Source organism: Bos indicus x Bos taurus, chromosome 7 (genome assembly GCF_003369695.1).
Source record: "Bos indicus x Bos taurus breed Angus x Brahman F1 hybrid chromosome 7, Bos_hybrid_MaternalHap_v2.0, whole genome shotgun sequence".
NCBI classification, from domain to species: Eukaryota; Metazoa; Chordata; class Mammalia; order Artiodactyla; family Bovidae; genus Bos; species Bos indicus x Bos taurus.
Window position 1 is genome coordinate 50,331,798 of NC_040082.1, and position 23,306 is coordinate 50,355,103.

At 45.1% G+C, this 23,306-nt stretch overlaps 1 protein-coding gene across 3 annotated transcripts in view; it reads left to right on the forward strand.

The window, feature by feature from the left end:
* The first annotated feature begins 22,018 nt into the window (after nt 1–22,018).
* The window catches only part of SH3TC2 (SH3 domain and tetratricopeptide repeats 2), a 54,549-nt gene continuing 53,261 nt past the window's right edge, over nt 22,019–23,306 (forward strand). For all 3 annotated transcript variants that reach the window (XM_027546015.1, XM_027546016.1, XM_027546017.1), the window contains exon 1: nt 22,019–22,210. In XM_027546015.1, coding sequence (XP_027401816.1) covers nt 22,159–22,210 — 52 coding nt within the window. In that variant the 5' untranslated portion in view covers nt 22,019–22,158. The remainder of the gene's footprint in view (nt 22,211–23,306) is intronic.

Here is a 23,306-nt window from a genome sequence, read left to right on the forward strand (position 1 = left end):
GTTCAAGGATTTTTTTCCCTCTGCTGTGATGAATATTTTGTTTAACCTATGAAGTGAGTCCTTAATTGCAGTGTCTTTTAATTTGTTTGTTTATAGGAGTTGTATTTTAAAATTTATCAAATGTGTCTTTTTTTTAAAATCAAATTTGTATTCTGTCAAATAAAATTTTATCAAAAAATTTTTGGTTGTTCTACCTGGTTATTTATCAGATTTGTCTGTCCACAATGCTCTATTCTTTCATTATGGTTCCTAATTTTAAAAATCTTTTAAATAACCTTAAACACTTATTTTAGGTGTCTTTCATTTTCAGTTCTTTTATTTCCCATTTTTGCAATGCTAATTCACTGGCTGGTTACATCTGCTGGTATTCTCTCCAGATAGTTAATTTCCTTGTGAGATTTGTGTCTCTCTTACTGTGAACTACCCTGAACTAGTCTTCAACCTATGTACCCTGCTCTGTGACAGTATCCTTTAGAATAGTGTTTGCAATTGTTTCTATTGTCTTCCTAGAGAATCAACATCGAAGGGCCAGTTTTTATCACTTACTTCCCTGACTGGAATTCCTGTGGATCGCAGGGCAAATTCAGATCCTACACCTTCTCAAGTAGTGGTTCTGAGGATTTGACTCGCCCTCACAGGTGTGTGGTTTTTTTCAGGGTGTCCTTGGAAGGTTGAAGTAAGCTTTCTAATGACTTTTTGATGGAAAAGCAACACTTTTAGGCTTCAAGCTTCATGCAGGGAGCAAATGTCCAGCTCTCCTGCTTTACATAGGCCCATGTCTAATAATGGAGGTGGTGGTGGACATTAGAAGACCAGCCCAGCTCTGAGGACCAGTGTTCAGGCTAAGAACCCCCAGGGTCCCCATGGCATCTACTCCCATGAGCCCATAAGGCTTTGAATCAAGGCTTGTTTCTGGCTCCCACAGATTTGCCTTTCTTTCTCTAAAACTAAATATGAATTAAAATATTTACCTTTGTCACATTTTATCCTATCTGGTTTTAGAAAAGGCAGAGGAACCAGAGATCAAATTGCCAACATCCACTGGATCATGGAAAAAGCAAGAGAGTTCCAGAAAAGCATCTATTTCTGCTTTATTGACTATGCCAAAGCCTTTGACTGTGTGGATCACAATAAACTGTGGAAAATTCTGAAAGAGATGGGAATACCAGACCACCTGATCTGCCTCTTGAGAAATCTGTATGCAGGTCAGGAAGCAACAGTTAGAACTGGACATGGAACAACAGACTGGTTCCAAATAGGAAAAGGAGTTCGTCAAGGCTGTATATTGTCACCCTGTTTATTTAACTTCTATGCAGAGTACATCATGAGAAACGCTGGACTGGAAGAAACACAAGCTGGAATCAAGATTGCCAGGAGAAATATCAATAACCTCAGATATGCAGATGACACCACCCTTATGGCAGAAAGTGAAGAGGAACTAAAAAGCCTCTTGATGAAAATGAAAGTGGAGAGTGAAAAAGTTGGCTTAAAGCTCAACATTCAGAAAATGAATATCATGGCATCCGGTCCCACCACTTCATGGGAAATACATGGGGAAACAGTGGAAACAGTGTCAGACTTTATTTTTCTGGGCTCCAAAATCACTGCAGATGGTGACTCGTTGGAAAAGACTCTGATGCTGGCAGGGATTGGGGGCAGGAGGAGAAGGGGATGACAGAGGATGAGATGGCTGGATGGCATCACTGACTCGATGGACGTGAGTCTGAGTGAACTCCGGAAGTTGGTGATGGACAGGGAGGCCTGGCGTGCTGCGATTCATGGGGTTGCAAAGAGTTGGACATGACTGAGCGACTGATCTGATCTGATCTGATCCTATTTTGAACTTGAGTGATTCAGTTTATCTTCTGGTTTTCTTATCAAAAGTTTTCAAACAGGGTTCTCTGAGCTGTGAGGGAGAAGAAAAAATGACAGGGTTGTTGACACCTTCACCACTTGAAACCCTTGCCTCTCCTTGCTTTAAACAGGCAGCTCTTCTTGTATGCTGCTCTATGACAGCCTTGCATTGTGACCCTGGCAAATAGCCATTCTGTCTCTCTGTTTCTCTATCTGTAAAAAGGGAACAATTACAGTGCTGCTTCACCAGGCTGTTGTGAGGATTAAATGAGGTAATATACATGAAGCAGTCATGTTAGTGCCTGGTTCAAAGTAAGCACTCAGTAAGACTGCAGATTGTGATCGCAGCCATGAAATTAAAAGACGCTTACTCCTTGGAAGGAAGGTTATGACTAAGCTAGATAGCATATTCAAAAGCAGAGACATTACTTTGCCAACAAAGGTCCATCTAGTCAAGGCTATGGTTTTTCCTGTGGTCATGTATGGATGTGAGAGTTGGACTGTGAAGAAGGCTGAGCGCTGAAGAATTGATGCTTTTGAACTGTGGTGTTGGAAAAGACTCTTAGGAGTGCCATGGACTGCAAGGAGATCCAACCAGTCCATTCTGAAGGAGATCAGCCCTGGGATTTCTTTGGAAGGAATGATGCTAAAGCTGAAACTCCAGTACTTTGGCCACCTCATGCGAAGAGTTGACTCATTGGAAAAGACTCTGATCCTGGGAGGGATTGGGGGCAGGAGGAAAAGGGGATGACAGAGGATGAGATGGTTGGATGGAATCACTGACTCGATGGACATGAGTCTGAGTGAACTCTGGGAGATGGTGATGGACAGGGAGGCCTGGCGTGCTGCAATTCATGGGGTTGCAAAGAGTCAGACATGACTGAGTGACTGAACTGAACTGAACTGAAGTGGTCTTTGTTAATTATTGAGCTTCAAGTTACATTTCTTTTTAAAAATGATTCTGAACTAAACAAACAAACAAACAAAAACAGATTATTTTTAGAGCTAAATGGGGCTTTCAAAACTATCCACATACATTCTAGACTGGGTACTTTCTAAAAGATCTTCTAGTTTGAATATTCTTTACTTCTATATCAACACTATAGTAGGAAGGTTAGTTTTAGCCAAGCTTGGAAACCTAGCAGGGTGGGCATAAAGATCTCTATTGTTTATGATCACTTTCTTCCAGCCCCCTGACATTCCTTCAACCCCACTTCCCATCCCTAGCAATTCTATTTTAATGGTTCACAATGAACTTGTTGTAACAGTTGTACAAGCTTCCTTCTGACTAGTCAGCTTTGCTTCACAGTTTCTCAATGTTTTATCATCCCTAGATTTTTTGCTAAAATAACCTAACAATAAAGAAATTCCACTTAATGATCTCTCTCTGATATTTACATATATGGTAATCCCTACTACATTTCCTATAAAAGTGGGGACCATGTAGTCTCAAAGAATAGATAGGGTTAAGAGAAGGGCTTTGTATGTTGATGAGAGAAGGTGAAATTAGGAGGGGTACTTTCATTTCTGCTCTGATCTACTCAGCGATCGTTCAGCTCAGTTCCGCATTCCTGAGTCAGTAACAGCTTTTCTTACTTGGGAGAATGACTACATTATGAACCAGTGAGATGATGAGTCAGGGCTGAGCCAAAAGCAATGAGGGTTGATGGTCTCCCACCACATCCCAGAGTAAAGTGCAGAAAGCAGCGGTTCTGTGGCCTAAGTCAGGGGTAAGAACTCTGCCATCTTCAGTGACAAGGTAGGTCCAGGGAAGAGAGAGGAAATCAGAGTGTGCCAACTCCTCTGCAGGTTGCTCATATTCATATAACATCTGCCTACCGCATAACATCTGCTTATCCTGTAACATCTGCCTACCACATAACATCTGCCTACCACCTGACTGTACCTTCCTGGTCTCTTCTGAAAGTCCAAGCTCCTCTAGATCAATAGTCTTTTTAATTGTGAATAGGTTGTTCTAATGCTACCAAGAATTTGAAGCTATAGTCACAATTGAGGTTATGACTTAGGTAACCGTTGATGGGTACAGTTGGTATAAAACATCCAGAGTTACCTAGGGGATGCTGTCAAATGTCCAGTGGAAGTAGTGAGAATATTAAGCCATGTGCACCTAATCTCTTAATGCAACTGTGGTTTGAGGATATAATGTGTTGAGAGTAGGACAGGGGTCTTAGTAATAGAAGGTTGTGATTATGTGAACTCAGACAGGAAGCCGATCACATCAGTTTACCATGGAGTATCTCAGCTTACTGTCTCAGCATTAAGTGTGACATTCTAAAACTTAGGGTGGTCAGAGTCAGTCCTGGGATATTGTAGATATCATGTCAAAGGCAGGACAGCAGGAAAAGTGGGGGCTCTTTCTTCCCAGTCTTTTAAACAGCCAAAGCCTGACACTCCTTTCAGGAGGTCAATAGCTGCCTCATTGCCAAAGAAATCAGGACCTCCTTGGTCAAAAGCAAGGGTATAATTCCATCACTGTGAGTTACCCTATACATACGATGTAAGGTAAGGACTCAAATTCATTCTTCTTCATGTGGCCATACAGTTTTCCTGGCACCATTTGGTGAAAGAGTATTCTTTGCTCCATTGATTTGGTATCTTTGTGGAAAATCAATTGATCATAGGTACATGGGTTTATTTATAGACTCTCAATTCTATTATGATGATTTATCTGTAGATAGCACCAAACTGTCTTGATTTCCACTGCTTTATAATAATTTTTGAATATTTATTTTCAAGACTATTTTGACTATTCTGGGTCCCTAAATCTCCATTTGAACTTCAGAATCAGCTAGTCAATTTCTTTTTTAAAAAAGGAAGCTGCTGAGATTTTGGTAGGGATTGTATTGAGTCTGCAGATTAATTTGGGGGTATTGTCATTTTAACAACATTACATCTTCCAAATCCATGAACATGAGATGATTTCCATTTATTTTTCCCTTTAATTTCTCCAAACAATGTTTTATAGTTTCCAGAGTGAAGTTTTGGATTTATTTTGTTAAATATATTTCTATGTGTTTTGTAATTATTGGTGCTTTGGCAAATTAAGTTGTTTTCTTATTTTCATCTTTGGATTGTTCATTGCTAATGTATTGAAAACAACTGATTTTTTAAAAAATGTATTTATTTTTTATTGAGGGATAATTGCTTTATAGAATTTTGTTGTTTTCTGTCAAACCTCAACATGAATCAGCCATAGGTATACATATATTCCCTCCCTTTTGAACCTCCCTCCCATCTCCCTCCCCATGCCACCCCTCTAGGTTGATACAGAGCCCCTGTTTGAGTTTCCTGAGCCATACAGCAAATTCCTGTTGGCTATTTTACATATGGTAATGTAAGTTTCCATGTTACTCTTTCCATACATCCCACCCTCTCCTCCTCTCTCCCCATGTCCATAGTCTATTCTCTATGTCTGTTTCTCCATTGTTGCCCTATAAATAAATTATTCAGTACCATTTTTCTAGATTCTGTGTATATGCATTAGAATGTGATATTTATCTTTCTCTTTCTGACTTCACTCTGTATAATAGGTCCTAGGTTCATCCACCTCATTAGAACTGACTCAAATGTGTTCCTTTTTATGACTAATAGTCCATTGTGTATATGAACTACACTTTATCCATTCATATGTCAATGGACATCTAGGTTGCTTCCATGTTCTAGCTATTGTAAATAGTGCTGCAATGAACAATGGAATATATGTGTCTTTTTCAATTTTGGTTTCCTCAGGGTACATGCCTAGGAGTGGGATTGCTGGGTCATATGGTGGTTTTAAAAAGCCCCTTGATGAAAATAAAAGAGGAGAGTGAAAAAGTTGGCTTAAAGCTCAACATTCAGAAAACTAAGGTCATGGCATCTGGTCCCATCACTTCATGGCAAATAGATGGTGAAACAGTGGAAACAGTGTCAGACGTTATTTTATTGGGCTCCAAAATCACTGCAGCTGGTGACTGCAGCCATGAAATTAAAAGATGCTTACTCCTTGGAAGGAAAGTTATGACCAACCTAGATGGTATATTGAAAAGCAGGGATATTACTTTGCCAACAAAGGTCCGTCTAGTCAAGGCTATGGTTTTTCCTGTGGTCACGTATGGATGTGAGAGTTGGACTGTGAAGAAAGCTGAGCGCCAAAGAATTGATGCTTTTGAACTGTGGTGTTGGAGAAGACTCTTGAGAGTCCCTTGGACTGCAAGGAGATCCAACCAGTCCATCCTAAAGAAGATCAGTACTGGATGTTCATTGGAAGGACTGATGCTGAAGCTGAAACTCTAGTACTTTGGCCACCTCATGCGAAGAGCTGACTCACTGGAAAAGACCCTGATGCTGGGAGGGACTGGGGGCAGGAGGAGAAGGGGACGACAGAGGATGAGATGGTTGGATGGCATCACTGACTCGATGGACATGAGTCTGAGTGAACTCCGGGAGTTGGTGATGGACAGGGAGGCCTGACATGCTGCGATTCATGGGGTCGCAAAGAGTCGGACACGACTGAGCGACTGAACTGACTGACTGACTGATGGTTTTATTTTTAGGAAAAAAACTGATTTTTGTATATTGTTATTTTATTCTGCAAACTTACTAAACTTGTTTATTAGTTCTAATAGTTTTTATTTTTAAATTAGACTCCTTATGATTTTCTACTTAGAAGTTTATTTCACCTGAGACTATAGTTTTATTTCCTATCCAACCTGAATGCCTTTTATTTTATTCGACTTCACTCATCACCTGGGGGTGAAATAGTCCAGTGTTAGCTCTGTATCCTCAGGTGCCCTCTCCCCTTCTGCTGTCCCTCTCAGTCTGGGCTGTAGCCTCCGGCCTTGAAGGCGAGTGGGCTAATAGCTCAGGTGAGAGCAGGGAGGAAGAGGCGGCAGAGAGGACGCGGGCGCCTGGGTCCATCCGCTCCTGGGACGTGACTGCCCGGCAGAAGCGGGGCCGGCAGCGCCTGTTGGCGCGCACCCCGACTATTGCAGCTCAGAGGCTCGGGAGCCCAAAGGGGGTGTGGACCACAGGGAGGCAGGGCGGGGGCAGCGCGCTGGGCGCCGGGCTCTGCTGGGCAGCGCGTCCCCGCCCGGCGTCCACGAGCGGCGACCCGCCCCGGGACCCACCTCTCGGCCAGCGTCGGGAGCCAGAGGCCCCTGCCCGGGCCCCTGAGACCAGTTCATGAATCCTGGTCCTCGTCTGGGGTCTCGAATTCTGAGGCGAGCAAAGAGAAATTGGAGAGCTCGACATCCATGATGCGGGCTCGCCGGGTGGCTGCGCTGGGGGCGCGGCTGCTCGCTGCTGCCACCTGCTGGACGCGCCGGCGCGTGTCCAGGCCCCGCCCCGCCCGGGCTTCTCTCTGGGTCCTGGGCTGTGAAGAGTAATGGATGGGATCCTGTGTCCTGGGGCGAACGAGGGGGTGCTTGAGCCCTGCTTCCCTCCCTCGATACTCGGGTCTAAGAACTAGACAATGACAGGAAAATAGACCCTCCATGAGAGGGGCTGTGAAGAAAGGATTGGCTTTGCAGGAAGCCAGTGTTCACTTCCAACTCTGCTTCTGACGAGCTGGGTGTAGTCTGGTCTTGAGCAGGTCGCTGCTGGCTTTGCCTCGTGTTTCTCAAGTGTAGAAGGTGGGGGCTGGACAAGTGGATAAGAGATTATCGGTTCCTCCAGCCTTCTAACTGTGTTCCTACCTCCCCTTCATACCCCTTATCACTGACTCATTTGTTACAATTATTTATCATCATTAACTCCATGAAAGAATAGAGGGGTCTGCTGACTTTACCCCTGTACCTACTTTCCTTCCTAAACTTGTATCAGTGAAGGCCTGTCCCACAGTTGGTGCTTAATCAGTATTTGTTTAATGAAGCCCCCAGGTCATCGTCAATATTTCTTCCACTCTCCATACTTCAAGGTTCTATAAATGTCGGTTGCATTATTCTTTGCCAAAGCATTAATTAGGACAACTTTATGGTGTTCTAGTCAAGAGCCCCCAGTTGGGTGAGCTCAGCTTAATGAAACACACCCAGTGCTTCCCAGCACCTCACAACTAACAAAATGCTTTCAAGGATCTTTCTGATTTTCTCCTCCCAACTACTCTGTAAAGCCCACAAGGCAGGGATTACATCTGAAAGCCCAGGAGCCCCACTCTTGGATAGTCAGCTCAGCCTTGCTCTGAGGCAGGGGGAGCTCCACAATTGAATGTGATACCCCCATACCTCTTTGTCTATGGCACTTTTCCCCTTGCCTAGCTGGCTGTGATGAATTAGGCTGTTGAAACCTGGACAACTGAAAAACCCCAAATAACTTCTAATGGGAAAACAATCTTCTCCCTAAATAATTATGAGGACATGAAGAAAGGGGTCAACAGAAATAAGATGCTTCAACCCCAGGAGGACATCCTTATCAATTGGTGGCCACTGTGAAGGGGCAAGAGGAAGCCTGTGCCAGGTTTCTCTGGGAGGCTTGGCTGGGAAAGTTTGTCAGAAGACTTGTATCTTGGCTTATTCCTTTCAAGGGAATGGAATTGAGACCTGGGAGCAGAGGATCCTTTTAGAAGTTTGTTTTGATTCCAGGAAGGGTGATGAACAATTCTTACCCGGAAACAAGCAATTATTCCTAGATGTTGGAAAACCACCTGGAGAAAGCTTTGGCACACACTTCTTCTACCTTCAGCAAGAGAAAACAGGAAATCTCTCTGGACCAGCTTCACCCACGGCCATCACCTCCCCCTTCATGACTGCTGCCTGGGCTGCCCTCTCTAAGGCTTTCTACTCCTTGGAGAGCTCCTATCATTCCTATTTGAGGGGTCCAGCGACAAGTCAGGTGCAACAGGCCAAGTCAGAGTTGTCATCCTTACAATAAGGGATGATTCCAGTGTTGAGAGTGAAGCAGTGAGCAAACTGATGCATGGGATAATATATATTATCCTATTTAGGAACATTTATACATAATGTACATATATAACATGTATATATAATATTTCTCACAGAAATGGGATCATATATACAAGTGTCTGGAATGCAGAGCCAGAGGTCTGGAAGGATGCTCAAAATCACCAGTGAAATAGCAACCCACTCCAATATTCTTGCCTTGGGAATCCCTTGGACAGAGGAGCATGGCAGGCCACAGTCCATAGGGTCACAAAGAGTCAGACATGACTGAAGCAACTTAGCATGCATGCATGCCTCCAGAGAGGGGACTGAGCTTTGGTTAGGGATGAATTGGTTTAAAGGGGACTTACATTTTTACTTCATGTATAGTTTGAACCTTCCCATGCATGTATTACTACTGTAATGATGCCATTTTAGGCAGATTGCTTAGTTTTCCTGTAGGATGATACTTGCCTGACTCCCCCTACCTTGTAGGCACTCCCTCTTGCCCTGCACCTTTATAAACACCTCTGAAACTTCCCTCTGTACTCTCTGCCTTTCAGTTATCACTCTCCCTGAATCCTCCCAAATATGCCGGAAATTTTTCTTTCACGTCATCCCAATTCTCATATCCCTTCCTACCCATCTTGGCCTCCTCATCCAGCCTGACTTTGAGGCACCCATTTTGGTGACTCTCTCTTCAGCCACTGATTTTTTTCAGCCCAGTGTCTCCATGCCATGCCTGCTTTGCTAGCTGGGAACTGTCTGTTCTCCCATTGGAAGGACTGATGCTAAAGCTGAAACTCCAATACTTTGGCCACCTCATGTGAAGAGTTGACTCACTGGAAAAGACTCTGATGCTGGGAGGGATTGGGGGCAGGAGGAGAAGGGGATGACAGAGGATGAGATGGCTGGATGGCATCACTGACTCGATGGATGTGTGTCTGAGTGAACTCCGAGAGTTGGTGATGGACAGGGGGGCCTGGTGTGCTGCGATTCATGGGGTCGCAAAGAGTTGGACACAACTGAGCAACTGAACTGAACTGAACTGAATCAGTTTCTTATTCCACTGCCCCATGTACCCTTCTCCCCTCTCCCTGTTTAAACATGGCCCTACCTGTGACCTACCCCAAATGCCCACCTCTTTCCTCCATATTCTTTTTTTTTAAATTTTATTTTATTTTTAAACTTTATAATATTGTATTGGTTTTGCCAAATAATGCCTTCACACATTACATCCTGCAGTTGGCCCATCTCAGAAAACATTCTGCAGTTGGCCCATCTCAGAAGACCCCTGTCTCAACATAAACTCTTTGGGTACACCCTAAGGTCCACCCCAGTTTTCCTTCTCTGGACCCTTCTGTGTCAGCAATCTTTCTCTTTCTTTCATCTTTAGTCTGTTCCTCTCTGGTTCATATTGGTTTGACACAGAGCTGTATTCTGGCTTTTAATACCTCCTTTTCCCCTAACAACTGAGGAAACAGGTGAGTGTTGTGAAGTCTTCTTAAATTCTCACCTATCACCACTGGCCCATACCTGCCTTCAGTTCTGGGAAGCTTTTGAGGTTGACAGCTCTTTGGGGCTTACAGAGAATTGAAGGGTGCCAACTTCAGGTTGTGCCTCCTTCTGAGGCAGCCTGCCCTCAATGACTGGTTTTTCCAAGAACATAACCAGTCCAGTGACTGGTTGTTACCTGGCACCCTTGGCCAGTTAAGGACAAACCTGAAGGGCCTGCCTGCTTCTTGTATGAACTAGTGTCTGCACTGCAGGCCATGCCCACCTCTCCGCCTAGTCCTGTTTCCCCCATCTCCTTTCTGTATGGAACCTATAAACATGTCCCCATAAGCTTCCTGCCTGCAAAGCTTCCAGTTTGCTTTGCAGGAACTAACCTGCTATATATATAGTCGGCGTTTCAAATTTGGGGAGAGATCTTGAGCATGGGTGAGAAAGATCAATATTCAGATTGATTTCATTTGCTTGAAACACAGATTCCAGTCTAAGAAGATAGAGCTTCTTGGGTCAATGTAAACTTTTGGATTCTGTAGCTTAAAAAAATGTCAGTTGTACAAAACAAGATGTGAGAGATTCTGGCATTTATTTGAAAAAGAACTGAGTCATTAATTCTGTAGTTCATTCATTCATTCACACAGGAGAGCATGTTCTGTGCCAGGCACTGTGCTGCACAGTGAGGGTGAAGCAGCAAGATACAGCATGAGGGGGACAATAGGCAAAACACCCCGATTTATGCTTACAGTCTGTAAGCATGGGGGTGGGGGCAGGAATAGAGGATGAAAGGGGGTAGCCCTCAGAATAGGTGACATTAAGTAACAAGAATGACAGGGTACCTGCACCATTTTCAGAGGAAAGGAACTCAGGGGTCTGTGGGGTCAACGCTTCCATCCTTTGCCAAGGGGAGGCCCAGTCATTGGAGGAACAGCTCTATGGCATTTCCCTATGGCCTTGCTGTTCCAAGTGTGGTCCAAGAACCAGCATAGGTACCACACCACGCTCTCAATAGAGTTTCCCACTCCTTCCTAGATGTGGGATGAGAATCTGCATTTGACCAGTTCCCAGGTGTATTCCTTTCCTAGGGCTGCTGAACAAATTGCAAACTTACTGGCTTAAAACAACAAAATTTTCCCATCTTAAAGTTCTGATGTCAGAAGTCTGAAGTGGGTCTTACTGGGTTAAGTAAAATCACGATGTTGGTTGAGCTGTGTTCATTTTGATGTTTTAGGGGAGAATCCACTCCTTGCATTTTTCAGCTTTTAGAGGGTTCCCACATTCCTTAGCTTATGGTCCCTTCTTTCATCTAAAACCAGGGTCATAATAGCATCTTCAGTTGACTTTCTCTGATTCTGACTTTTGCTTCTAGTTCTGCCATCACATCTTCTTCTGACTCTGACCCCCTTCCACTTGTAAGGAACCATGTGATTACACTGGGATAATCCAAACAACCTCCCATTCTCAAATTCCATAAGTTAAATCACATAAACAAAGTCTCTTTAACCAGGAAAGGTAACATATTCACAGGTTTTGGGGGTTAGTGCATCTTTGGGGGCCACTGCTCTGTCTACCACACCAGATAATTCACATCCGTGTTAAAGTCTGTGTGAAGCCCTGGCCACCTTATTTAAATGGTTTTTCTTTTTTATTTTTTTTTTAAACTTTACATAATTGTATTAGTTTTGCCAAATATCAAAATGAATCCTTCACAGGTATACATGTGCTCCCCATCCTGAACCCTCCTCCCTCCTCCCTCCCCATACCATCCCTCTGGGTCGTCCCAGTGCACTAGCCCCAAGCATCCAGTATCGTGCATTGAACCTGGACTGGCATCTCGTTTCATACATGATATTTTACATGTTTCAATGCCATTAAATGGTTTTTCTTTCCTACTTTCCCTGGGTGCTCACATGTGGTTGAAACCTTTTAAGTTGTAATGCACATATGATAAACTTGTTTTACTTGTTTGCTCGACCCCTGTACATACGTGGTTCTGTGTAGGTTAAAGTAATTATAATCTTTTACTATTAGACAGGTGTTGCTTGAGGAAGGGGCTTGGAGGTTGGGGCTCTGGGTGTTATGTCCTCCTGGATGTCTTAAGTGGTGAAAGCTACTCTGTGTGCTGGTGCTGGGTGGAACGTTTGGGAAAGTCCATCTCTGCCAATTACTAATAGTAAGACCCTGGAGAAGTCATTTATATCACTGACAAAATGGCAGGTCCAACCTCTGTGTCACAGATGGTGTGAGGATATAATGAGATGGAGTAATTTGTCAGGAGGGAACTCTTGTACTCCTGTAGGTCGTTATTTGGTTATCTGTGGAGCCTGAGGAATAAAAGGGACACTCTCAAGAGTTTTTTCCCTCTCAAAGTGTGTCACCCCTGCCTCTGCTGCCCTCATATGGTCAAGGCTTTTACTTAACTTTGGCATGGATCAGAAGATAAGAAAGGAGAGATGGGTATGTACACCCCTGAAACACACACCTGCCTGCCCCTCATCCCTGTGAAAGAAACCACTGGGGTATTGTTTACCAGGAGAAGGCAATGGCACCCCACACCAGTACTCTTGCCTGGAAAATCCCATGGACGGAGGAGCCTGGAAGGCTGTAGTCCATGGGGTCGCTGAGGGTTGGACACGACTTCACTTTCACTTTCATGTATTGGAGAAGGAAATGGCAACCCACTCCAGTGTTCTTGCCTGGAGAATCCCAGGGACGGGGGAGCCTGGTGGGCTGCTGTCTATGGGGTCGCACAGAGTCGGACACGACTGAAGTGACTTAGCAGCTTAGCAGCATTGTTTACCAAAATCTCAATGCACAGTAGAATCATTTGGAATGGATCTAAAAGGAGACCTACAATCACTCTGTGTCCAGAGACAATGATACACTGAGTCTGGGCAAGATCTAGGCATCTGAATTTTGATAACTCTTTCCAAGTGAATAGAATATGAGCTGTATCCTGACTCAGTAAGATAACATAAACTTGAGATTCATTAATACAAGTACAGTAAGTGAAACAAAGGAGGGAACAATGCCTCAGAGTCATATACGGATTACGAAGCTGTATTGGACACTGGATGGAGATCTGGGTACCCTACTTCCAGAGGAACTTGGGCAAAGTCTTCATAGGAGCAAGACCTAAGTGGTGTGGGGACTCAAGGCTACATTACATAAGGAAGAGGGGAAAGCCTTGAAGGGGACATGGCTGACTGACTGTCACCGGATGAAATTTATCAGTGAAAACACCAGAAAAGAGAGAGAAAGAAGGAGAGAGACAGTCACATTTCTTTGTGCTTGAGATCACAAGCCAAATATAATGATGAAAGTAGTTGAGCATGAGATTTTGCTTTCTTTCTTAAGTAAACACCTTGAAAAATTCCTTTCTGTTGAAAATGTTAGCCAATGGAGAGGTAAGGACCGAAATGCAGCTAGGGTAGCCTAGGCTGGATGCCTTTGCCTGAAGTAACAGAAAGGAATCTTTCTGATTATCTCTGAAGACAGGCAGATATGGTTTTACTTGGAACTGAATTTTGTCTCTGTCACAGCTACCAGGCACATTTTGGTCACTTAGGATATCCCTTTCTTCTCAGAATCCTACCAGCTCCAGATGTATGGAGAAAATGCCCAGGACTAATAGGACTGTGACTGTGTGTGTGGAAGTGTGCATGTGCATGCACACACACACACACACACACACACACAAGACTTGCTAAGTGAAAAACAAACACCTATAAACACTTTTCTATATCCTCACAACCACTTTGTGAGGGAGAACATTTTTGTTACCTCCATTTAATTATTATTACTATTACATATAATAATAATAATTATTGTTGCTGTTGCTATTTACAAAGGAAGAAATATGCCAGAGAGTATATACATCTTGAAAATGGCAAAAGCCAGGATTTAAACTTAGGTTGTCTAACCACAAATCCAAGTTGATCACTGCGATGTAAACACACAGAGTGGTGGTGAAATTTCTGTTACCTTATTGGCCAATAGCTTGTTTCCCTAGCTCTCCTGCTCAAAGAAGACAAGCCCAGGACTGGGGTTGCTCGGGTGGGGAGGGGCGTGCCTCTCTGGGCACCCATGTAACAGACTGTGCGATCTGCTCTCAGGTAAACTGAGTAGAGATGTGGCACCTTCAAGAAAAGAAGAGGCTTGCTCTGCTTCCTCTGCCATTAGTCATGGATCCCAGCACCAGGGAGGGCCCTCTAAATAGGTCACTGGTCAGGTGGAAGCATGAGGAGGCGGGAGGAGGGAGGCCATGTCTGCAAGACTACATTCCCAGAAGACAGTGTAGCTATTAATATTTTCATGGCAACAGCCCCAGAAGATGATCCTCGGATTAAAAAGTTACCTCTTCTTGGAGCTATAACCAGCTACAGGCCATCTGAAGGCCAGCAAGAAACTGTGGGAAGTTACAGGACTTTGAATATGCCCTCTTACTTCAAAGATGCTGCGGACATTGTGTCTGGCATTCTCCAATTGATATTGTCCTTCTGTGGTGCTCAGTATGAGAGACCCTTCCTCAAGTCAGAGCCAGAGTGTCAACAGCTTGAAAGTCACCCTCTCACGACCTCCCCTGACACACTGTATTTACCTACACACCTCCCCTCCTCCTTCTCTTCCTTTTCTGCCTCTCTTTGTTCCTACGTTCTGTATTTATTATGACCATGAAACATTCTAGCTGGAAAACTTGCCTTAACACAGAAGTACATAAATAAAAAGACTTCATGTCCCTTTTCCCCTACCCCTACCTCTTCACCTGGCTACAAGAGGCAGGGATGTTGTCTGCCCCGCTCTATGCTGATCCTCTCATCCAGCCTAGGGCTGGAGGCACGGGGCGGGGGGCTCTGTGAGCATTTGTGGAATAAATGAACAAATTGTCATCATCAGGCTGATGTGACCCCTTTATACATTCAATCACATATACAGTATGCTTCTGTACATAAATGGGTCCACACCATATGTACTATGGACAAGTTTCTTTAGTTTTTGCTTCATAATATATCTTAGGGGTCTTCCCTTGACCCTCTATCTAGACCTGCTTCATGCTTCTTCACTGCTGACTAGATGCACCGTCATTATTAGACCACTTCCATATTGACGGGCATTCAGCTTCCTTCCATTTCTCACCATTTCCAGCCATGCACCTGCATAGGCTGTGGGCACCTGGACACCCAAGAAAGACATCTGAGATGGACTCACTGAATGGACGGGGCTCCTCCTTCCTCTCCCATTTCCTAAAAACCTGAATTTTTCTTAAGCTGGATTGAGGAGAAATTCTTTTCCTTGGGAGTGGTAGGGAGTGTAAGCCCTAGGGCTTGTACTTGGCATGCACAGTCCAACTGCACACACACACACACACACACACACACACACACACACCCCATCTTATCCTAGCCTGCTCACTAGGGAACCTAATTTTGAAACATGAACTGATTAATCTGTCATGTTCTGTGGAAGCATGAATTGAGAGTTCTGAGGTTTGAGTTTTGACATAGGCTTTGCCACAAAATTGTCTAAAAGTATTGAACAAATGACTCAGTTTTTACGGGACTCAGTTTCTTTACCTTTAACTGGGGTTGGGGAATGGACATGTTACTGTAAGGACACTTTTCACTGCTATCCTTCCAGGGTGAGGGATCGGTTGCCTGCCCTTGACTCCGGGTTGGCTGTGGGAGCCAAGAAATAGGCAACTGATGTTTTGGAAAGAGCAGTCAGCAGTCCTGGGTGAGGTCAGAGCTGGCAGCATGGTGACCTCTGCCCTGGTCAGCAGATCAGCAGCCAGTCCTCCTCCCTGAGCTGCTGGGCCAGTTGCTCAGCTGACCCCTGGCAAGGGCTCGCTTTCACCCCACGCAGAGGGAAGTCTGGGCATCACCTTGCCCATGGTGTGGTGGCCTATCTACACCTCTGACAGCCTCCTGGCTACACGGCACAGACGGGGATCGGTCCTCCTGGCAAAGCTTTGGGCACTAACCAGAGTGGTGAGGACCAGGGCCCTGAAGTCACCCTCCTGGGCTCAAGCCCTGACTCTGCTGTGCTCTGTCAGTGGTGAGCTGGGGTGACTCACCCAGACCTCGTTTGCTGATCTTTAAGTAGGGGGTTAAGATTAAATGGGGACTTTTCACATGAGCATAAGAGTTCAGTAAGCATTTATTATTATTAATGTCCATGACAAAAATAGCTGTTAAAGTAGGTGACCAGTAATGCTCAATGAATAAATAGATAAGTGATGAAAGAAACAGAAGTTAAGAGGCTTACACTTGGCTCCCTGCATCAGTCTGGCTCATTCAAATGGAATGACTGTTTCCTAAACTTGTCCTCAGTGACAATCCTAGCACCTTTGCTAATGGCTTTTCCTGAGTCTGGGATTCTCTTCCCATTTAGGTCTGTCTGTCAAAATTCAATCCTTCAAGGCCCTCAGTCACACCACTTCCTCCATGAGGCTTCCTTTGCTTTAATCAATAGGATATGCAAACTTTCTTCTCATGTCTCCAGTATATCTGTATACTGATGATTGATTCCAGTAGAGGCCTTTACCTTGAACTCCAGACTTCTGTACCCTCCTGCCTGTTCAAGGTCCTCAGGCAGATGGAGAACAGACTTTTCATTCTCACCCTGTCCACCCACCCACTCAGCCAAGCTTACTCCCCCTGCAGGACCCCATCTCAGGTCATGGCTACCTTGCTTCTTGCAGGAGCTCAGGCCCAAACATGGGGAGCCATGATTTACCCTTCCTTCTCTCACAGCCTGCATCTCATCCACAGGTAATTCTGCCTCTACCTTCAAAATAAGCTGGAATCTCACCACACTCACTACCTTCACTGCTACCTCCTTGACCCAAGTTGCCCTCTCCTCTTGCTCGGATTTTTGCAGTAGCCTATGATAGGTCCCGGAGAAGGCAATGGCACCCCACTCCAGTACTCTTGCCTGGAAAATCCCATGGATAGAGGAGCCTGGTAGGCTGTAGTCCATGGGGTTGTGAAGAGTCAGACATGACTGAAGCGACTTAGCAGCAGCAGCAGCACGATAGCTCCTCTGATTCTTTCAGATCATAAGTCACTCCTCTGCTCAAAACTCTGCAATGGCTGCCATTTCACTCATAGTGAAAGCCAACCTCCTTAAAGTGGTCCAGTAAGCCCTGCATCTGCAGGATGATGTTACCACTCCCCTTGTATTGGATAATCTTCAGTTATCCTCTGGAATCCTCTCTCCACCTGTTTCTCCACTGCTCTGGGCCCCTTGGAAGCTAGCCTCTACAGGTGTCCTCAACTCAGCTCTCTCACACTTTGGTTTTAAGTTGTGTTCAGTCAATGGAAGTTGGGAGGTGAGAGGATGGAGTATTATTCCTCTGGCCCATGTGCGCACATGGCCTTGGCTAGGCCACAGCTGTGTTCCACTATTAATAACACAGGGCCTGTCATCAACCTTGGCCTGCAGCCAGCTCTTGCTAGGTTCCAACAATGACTCTTTCCTTTTGTCCTTTCAGGCTTCCCTTCAGGATGTTAATGGCTTCTTCATCTTCCTAGCCCTGCAGTACCTCACCATCCTTGCTGGTTTTCTCTAACTCTGCCCACACTTTTGTAAATAGCTCCTTCTTTAAACTGTATTTAATTACTCCTTTGGAGGTACCCTCTGCTTCCTGCCCCACTGTTACTCTGCTCAAGTTACACTCTCCCTGGCTCTTCCCCTAGCATGCTGGGTACTCTCTTGCCTCAGGGCCTTTGCACCGGCACTTCCCTTTTCCTGGCAGGCCTTCTCCTGGATGCCCATGATCTCCTCCACCCCCCAAGTCACTCAGCTGTCACCTTCTCAGTGACCATTTCTTTTTTTTAACTAGATATTTTTTTTAACATTTTATTTTGTATCGGGGTACAGCCAATTAATAAACAATGTTGTGATAGTTTCAGGTGAGCAGAGAAGGGACTCAGCCATTTAGTGACCATTTCTTTCTCCACCCTTTGGAAAATTGCAGCCCCTCTACTCTGATGGTTCCCCCCCCCACTTTTTTTTTCTGTAACACTGTCCACTGTCCAACACACTGCATAAATTACTTATTTATTCTGTTTCTTGTCTTTTTTCCCTTATTAGAATGTATGCTACACCAGGGAGAGTCGTTTGTCTGTTTTGTTCACTGCTGTGTCCTTACAACATAGATCACAGCCTAGATTAGTGGGATGCACTATAATTTTTTGTCCACTGAATAATGTGATTGAATAAGTGGCCTGTTGTTCTTATCTCTCATGTAATCTGCATTTGTTTCCTTGGGCTGCACTTACAAAGTACCACAAACTGAGAGGCTTAAAACAACAGAAACTTAATGTCTCATAATTCTGGAGGCTAGAGGCCCCAAATCAAGGCATTTGCACGGCCATGCTCCCTCTGCAACCTGCGGGGAGAATCCTTCCGTGCTTCTGGTGGTTTCTGACAATCCTTGGTGTGCCCTGGCCTGCAGCTGCAGAATGCTAATTTCTCCATTCATTGTTACCTTCTGTGTATCGCTTCACAGGGTGTTTTTGTTTGTTTTTTAAAAAAGGTAACCACTCATATTGGATTAGGGGCCTATCCTACTCCAGTATGAACTTATCTGAACCTAAATAATTACATCTACAACAATCATATTTCCAAATAAAGTCACATTCTCATGTACTGGGGGCTAAGGCTCCAATATATCACTTTTGGGGGCCACAATTCTGCCTATAAGATGGTCTTTCAGTTCTTCCAGTGAATTTTAGTATCCAAGTACATATCTTATTACCCAACTAGATTGTAAATTTTATGAGAAAAATTCAATTTTTCATCTGATGTAGCAAACTGGCTGGTCTCAGGCTGGATGTGACCTACATCTGCCTTGAAGTATTGGCCCAACCATACAGTGATTTGGAAAATGTTCTGAATCAGTTTGTGAACATTTAAAAATTTGGAAACTATACCTGAAAATCTGAGCGTCTGGTTTTCATAATAAATCAGAATGTCTGGTCACATACCAGAGGAACATTGTGCCATGTTCTTCATTGCCTGAAGCCTAGCAATGGTTTGTCCTTGGACTGGATAGTACCTTCTTCCTTACACACACACACACACACACACACACACACACACACACATCTATATCCTAGTGGATTTGCTTCTCTTAGAGAACTTTGACTAATATAGTCTTCATCCAAAAATGTCCATTACTATTACCTTGGTTCAAGCCATCATCATCTCTCTTCTGGATGTTACAATTGTTGCATACTTGGAATTCTAGTTACAGCCTATTTTCCAAGGAGCAGCCAGAGAGACCCTTTATAACCATAAGTCAGTCATGTGACACCTCTATTTAGTGTCCTCCCTTGGCTCCTATCTCTGTCAATGTAAAAGCTGAAGTCTTTAGATGGCCTTCAAAGTCCTACACAATCTGCCTTCATCTCTACACTCTGCCCTGCCTCATGAGACTCCAACCACACACGCTTTTCCTTTAGCTCTCTAGGCAAGTTCCAGCCTTAGGGCCTTTGTACTTGCTGCTCTCTGTCTGGAAAGCTCTTTGTTCTGGCTAATTCGTCTGAGCTTCCCATAAGCAGAACACCGCTTTCTTGTATCTCAAGAGAAGCAATGACTTTTTCCAAAATGGACCATTTAGTTCAGACTTGCCAAAATGTGTGTCTCAACCAACTGCCTGAGGCTGTCCTCTCTGAGCTGGCCTGGGGATCCTTTCATTGGTTGGTCTTGATCATTTATAATTTCTGACCTTCATCGTTGCGCCTGTATAGAAATGGTGTTCAGCCAAGTCAAGGAGAAATGCTAAGTCTGAGCATTCGACATCATTTGCAAATTATACCATGGTTTCTCTTCACCAGTTCTCACATATCTCCCAAAGTTCTGAGTGGTTGCTTTGTAAAAAAAATCCTTGCCCTTTTATCTTAGGCCCAAGAAAACATCCCAATTCATACGTAAAACACTGTGCTGTGGTGAGGGGAAAAGATATGAGACACATTATGGGAAGTGGATACTTTAAACTGATTTGTGCAGAGAAAACATCTTCCATGGTAGTTCTGTGATCAGAGAAACCCTGTGTCCCTGCATTCCTGGCCCCACTCCAGGCGTCCACTCCTGCGCCCTCTGTAAGTGGTCAGCTAAGCTCCAGAGAGCTCAGCATCAGATCACCAAATCCTTCCTTATTGTAGTCATGGAAAGATCCTGAATATTAGAAAAGTAAAGCTCCTGGACTGTGGAATCAACAAGATCTGGCTCAAGCCCTGAATCTGACATACATAAATGGTGGGGCCTTCGGCAAGTTATACATGCGTTAGCTTCCTCACTTACAAAATAAAGATGATAATGCTAATATTATGGGTTGTTATGGGACTTAAATTAAGTAATGTATGATGAGTGCCTAACCCATAGTGAACATTCAGTCACTGGGAATCAAGATGGGTTAGCACTGAAACTGAAGTCAGACTTTGGAGATATGGTGGAGAACCCATCACCTGGGACTGAGCTGGGGTGTGTGATGGACACCCCTGATCACTCCAGTGAGACTGATATCTAGGTGCTCCTTCATGTTGTATTCCCAGTACTCCTCCCAGAATATAAAATGGACCAGGCCACCTCCCTCCTTGAAGTGGTCATGTGACTGGCTGCAAGTTCAACCTCCAAGTAGCCTGCACAGCAGGACTACTTGCTTTCCCTAGGCCACACCTCCTCACTCTTTGGACCACTCAGGAGTGACCTTTGCTCTAGGCATTAAGGAAACAATAAGTAACTTATGATCCTTCACCTTGGTTGCTGGATCAGTCATGCCTCTGTCTAATGTTACTGGCATATGGCCATATTTTCTCCATCTTCCTTAGGAGATGCCATGGGAGGTTTTCTGAAATTCAGCCATACTGTCTCAACTACATCCTACTGCTCTGCTCCTTATTGTTGTTAAGTTGTGTCCAACTTTTTGTGACGCCATGGACTGCAGCATGCCAGGTTTCCCTGTCCTTCACCATCTCCGGGAGCTTGCTCAAACTCATGTCCATTGAGTTGGTGATGCCATCTAACCATCTCATCCTCTGTAAGCCACCTTCTCCTTCTTCCCTCAATCTTTCCTAGCATCAGGGTCTTTTACAATGAGTTGGCTCTTCGCATCAGGTGGCCAAAGTGTTGAAGCTTCAGCCCCAATCCTTCCAATGAATATTCAGGGTTGATTTCCTTTAGGACTGACTACTCCTTAAACAAGATGGAAAAGAGTTTGGTCTGGTGTGATCCATTTTGTGTGCATATTTGTAGCCTTAACATACTTGGTCCTCCAACCTCTCATCTGTAAGATGTTGGGTTACATCAGGTGACTTCTTGGATTTCTTCTGACTTTCTGATTTTGGCAGCCAGGGCTGGGGGTGAGGTGAAATGCTGTACCCACAGCTCCAGCTTCACCCAAATAGCTAAGGTGGGGTGTTTGCAGAGAGAGACTGGGTGGGGAGCACTTTCCCAGCAGCAGGAGAATCAGTGTGGGCCAAGCCAGTCAGGGAGGGAGAAAGAACAGAAGCAGCCTTGATTCCTGAGATGCTCTCTGCCTCCTCCTCCTGTGCCACTCCCCCACACCGTCCACCCGCACAAGAACCAAACTGTGTATCTCAATCCTAGAATGTGTGGAATGTGCCACAGCCTGATAGGCATGAAGCAATCTGCAGAGAGGCAGGGAGGAGCTCTGCTCCCCAGTCAGAGGCCCGACAGTGCAAGGACTATGGGTCCTGAGGGCTGGGTGGCCCCTCCCATCCTCCCTGGGCCTGCTGCCGCAGCCAGGATATCAAAGGCTGCATTGTGCTTTGAGCGGGACTTGGTCCCTCGTGTGCCAGGGAGGAGGCGGGAGGAGGGACACCGCTGGGAGGCTGTCTCCTCCCAGTGCTCCTCTGGCTGGTGTTCCCAGGGGCCTCGGCCTGGGGAGGATGGTGCACACATGGGTGGCTGCTTCTGCATCCCTGGGGAGCCAAGTCTGTCCTGGGGCCCAGGTGAGTTTCCTGGGGGGAAGGGGGACCCCGGCCTGTGGAATGCCTGAGGCGGTGGTGGGTCCACTGAAGGCTTAGGGATCTGCTGGGTTGGGGAGCTACTCTTCTCAAGATGGGTAGATGGTTGCACTTTCTGGCTTCTTCTCCTCCCTTCCTCTTCCTCACTTAGTATTTGTCATTCTGACATTGTGAAAAGGGAGTGAAACCTGGGAAGCATCTACTTTTCCTAAAGAAAGAGGCTTTGAGCTCACTCTAGGAGGAGAGAAGGCTGTTTTTGGCTGCCACTCCCAGGGTGTGACTAAGCCCTTCCTTCCTTTTTTCCCAAGATGCCCCAGTTCAGGAAGAAAGCTCAGGCAGTTGGTTCCTCTGGGGACCAGCAGTGGTCATAAACTTGGCCTTAGTCACTCAACCCTATTTTTGTCAGGGTTAACGTTACTGGAGGAAAACAGGCAGTTTCCTGCCTCCTACCTGTTACAGTGTGTGTGTGTGTGTGTGTGTGTGTGTGTGTGTGTACGTCAAACTGAGGTCACTCAAGAGTTGTTGCTCTAAGAAACTGTCAAGTCATCTGAGGCTTGACATACAGTGACCAACCCTGCTGGTTTCACTGGGACCAGGGCTTTCCCAGGATGCATTCAGCGCTAAAACCAAAACAGTCCCCGGCAGACTGGGGTCACTGGGCACCCTAATGCAAGCTCTTTGCTTCTTTTCAGAGGGAGACCAAGGTGAGGCCCAGTGGTCTCATGTATGGCATTCACCAGGAGGAGCTGTGGCTCTGTGGGAAGAGTGTGGATTGAGGGAGGACTCTCTTGGAAGACAAATGAGCATTAAACCAAGAAATTATTCCTAACACTTGTTAGGATTCCATGTCTTCTTGGAGCACCACCATGTTTCCTTGGAGGGGGAGCCCAGGAGAACCTCTATCCAAGGTTTTCTACTCTCTGATAGACAACTTCCCCCTGTAGTTTTGTGACCTGGGCTCGATTAGGTGGAAGGCACTACAGGTTCCTAAAGCAAATCTGAAGCAGCCATGTTCTGCTTCCTCTGCTTGAAGTTCCAGCCTAGGCACCTTGGTATCTCCAGCAGGGAGAGGCTCCCACAC